Source organism: Zerene cesonia, chromosome 7 (genome assembly GCF_012273895.1).
Source record: "Zerene cesonia ecotype Mississippi chromosome 7, Zerene_cesonia_1.1, whole genome shotgun sequence".
Taxonomy (NCBI): Eukaryota; Metazoa; Arthropoda; class Insecta; order Lepidoptera; family Pieridae; genus Zerene; species Zerene cesonia.
The window spans coordinates 5371158-5371804 of NC_052108.1; the positions used below are offsets into that span (position 1 = coordinate 5371158).

General features: G+C 31.5%; 1 protein-coding gene across 1 annotated transcript in view; it reads left to right on the forward strand.

Annotated features, from left to right (window-relative positions):
- LOC119828266 (methanethiol oxidase) overlaps window positions 1-434 on the forward strand; it is a 15155-nt gene extending 14721 nt beyond the window's left edge. The window contains exon 11 of the mRNA XM_038350380.1: window positions 240-434. Coding sequence (XP_038206308.1) covers window positions 240-292 — 53 coding nt within the window. The 3' untranslated portion in view covers window positions 293-434. The remainder of the gene's footprint in view (window positions 1-239) is intronic.
- Window positions 435-647: the final 213 nt, after the last annotated feature.

A 647-nucleotide genomic window follows, 5' to 3' on the forward strand; every position in this document is an offset into this window, starting at 1 on the left:
TAGTGTGCGTAAAGAACTAGTGCGCCCCGGCTTCACCCTTGGTCCATGGTATTTTCTAATAAAATATCAAATGGTGTACGAATTTTTATAATCGGTCCAGAAGTCGCACGTTCAAACTAACGCACAGACAAATATAGCTATTGTGATATTATAAATTAACAACTTATTCCCGTAACATTTTTATTCAATGAATGTAACATGCAGTTATGTCAAAAAATAATGCTTTTTTTACTTCTGTTGCAGGTATCCTGGCGGCGACTGCACCTCCGATATATGGCTTGCAAAAGACTAACTACGAATAACATGTGCCAATTAATATTTTTTATAGAAAAATATATACATAATCTTACAATATAATACAATCATGTAACCTAATACAATAAGATCGTTTTGTATAAAGTTTGAAAGCCAAATACAAGTGTAATAATCCGTGATTTATTTTCGTATTTCCTGTCAGCGGATCCCAAATGAAACATTCATTTTACCGATGTACAACTTTGTTATTCGTGTAAAACATATTTTATGATACTGGACGTTCGCTTCAACAAATAAGGAAACAGTTTTGTAGTAGTTTATAGTTTTTTCTAGAACATTCTATATTTTTTTATTTAAGAATGAACTCGTGAACCGTATTATTTGAAGACAAA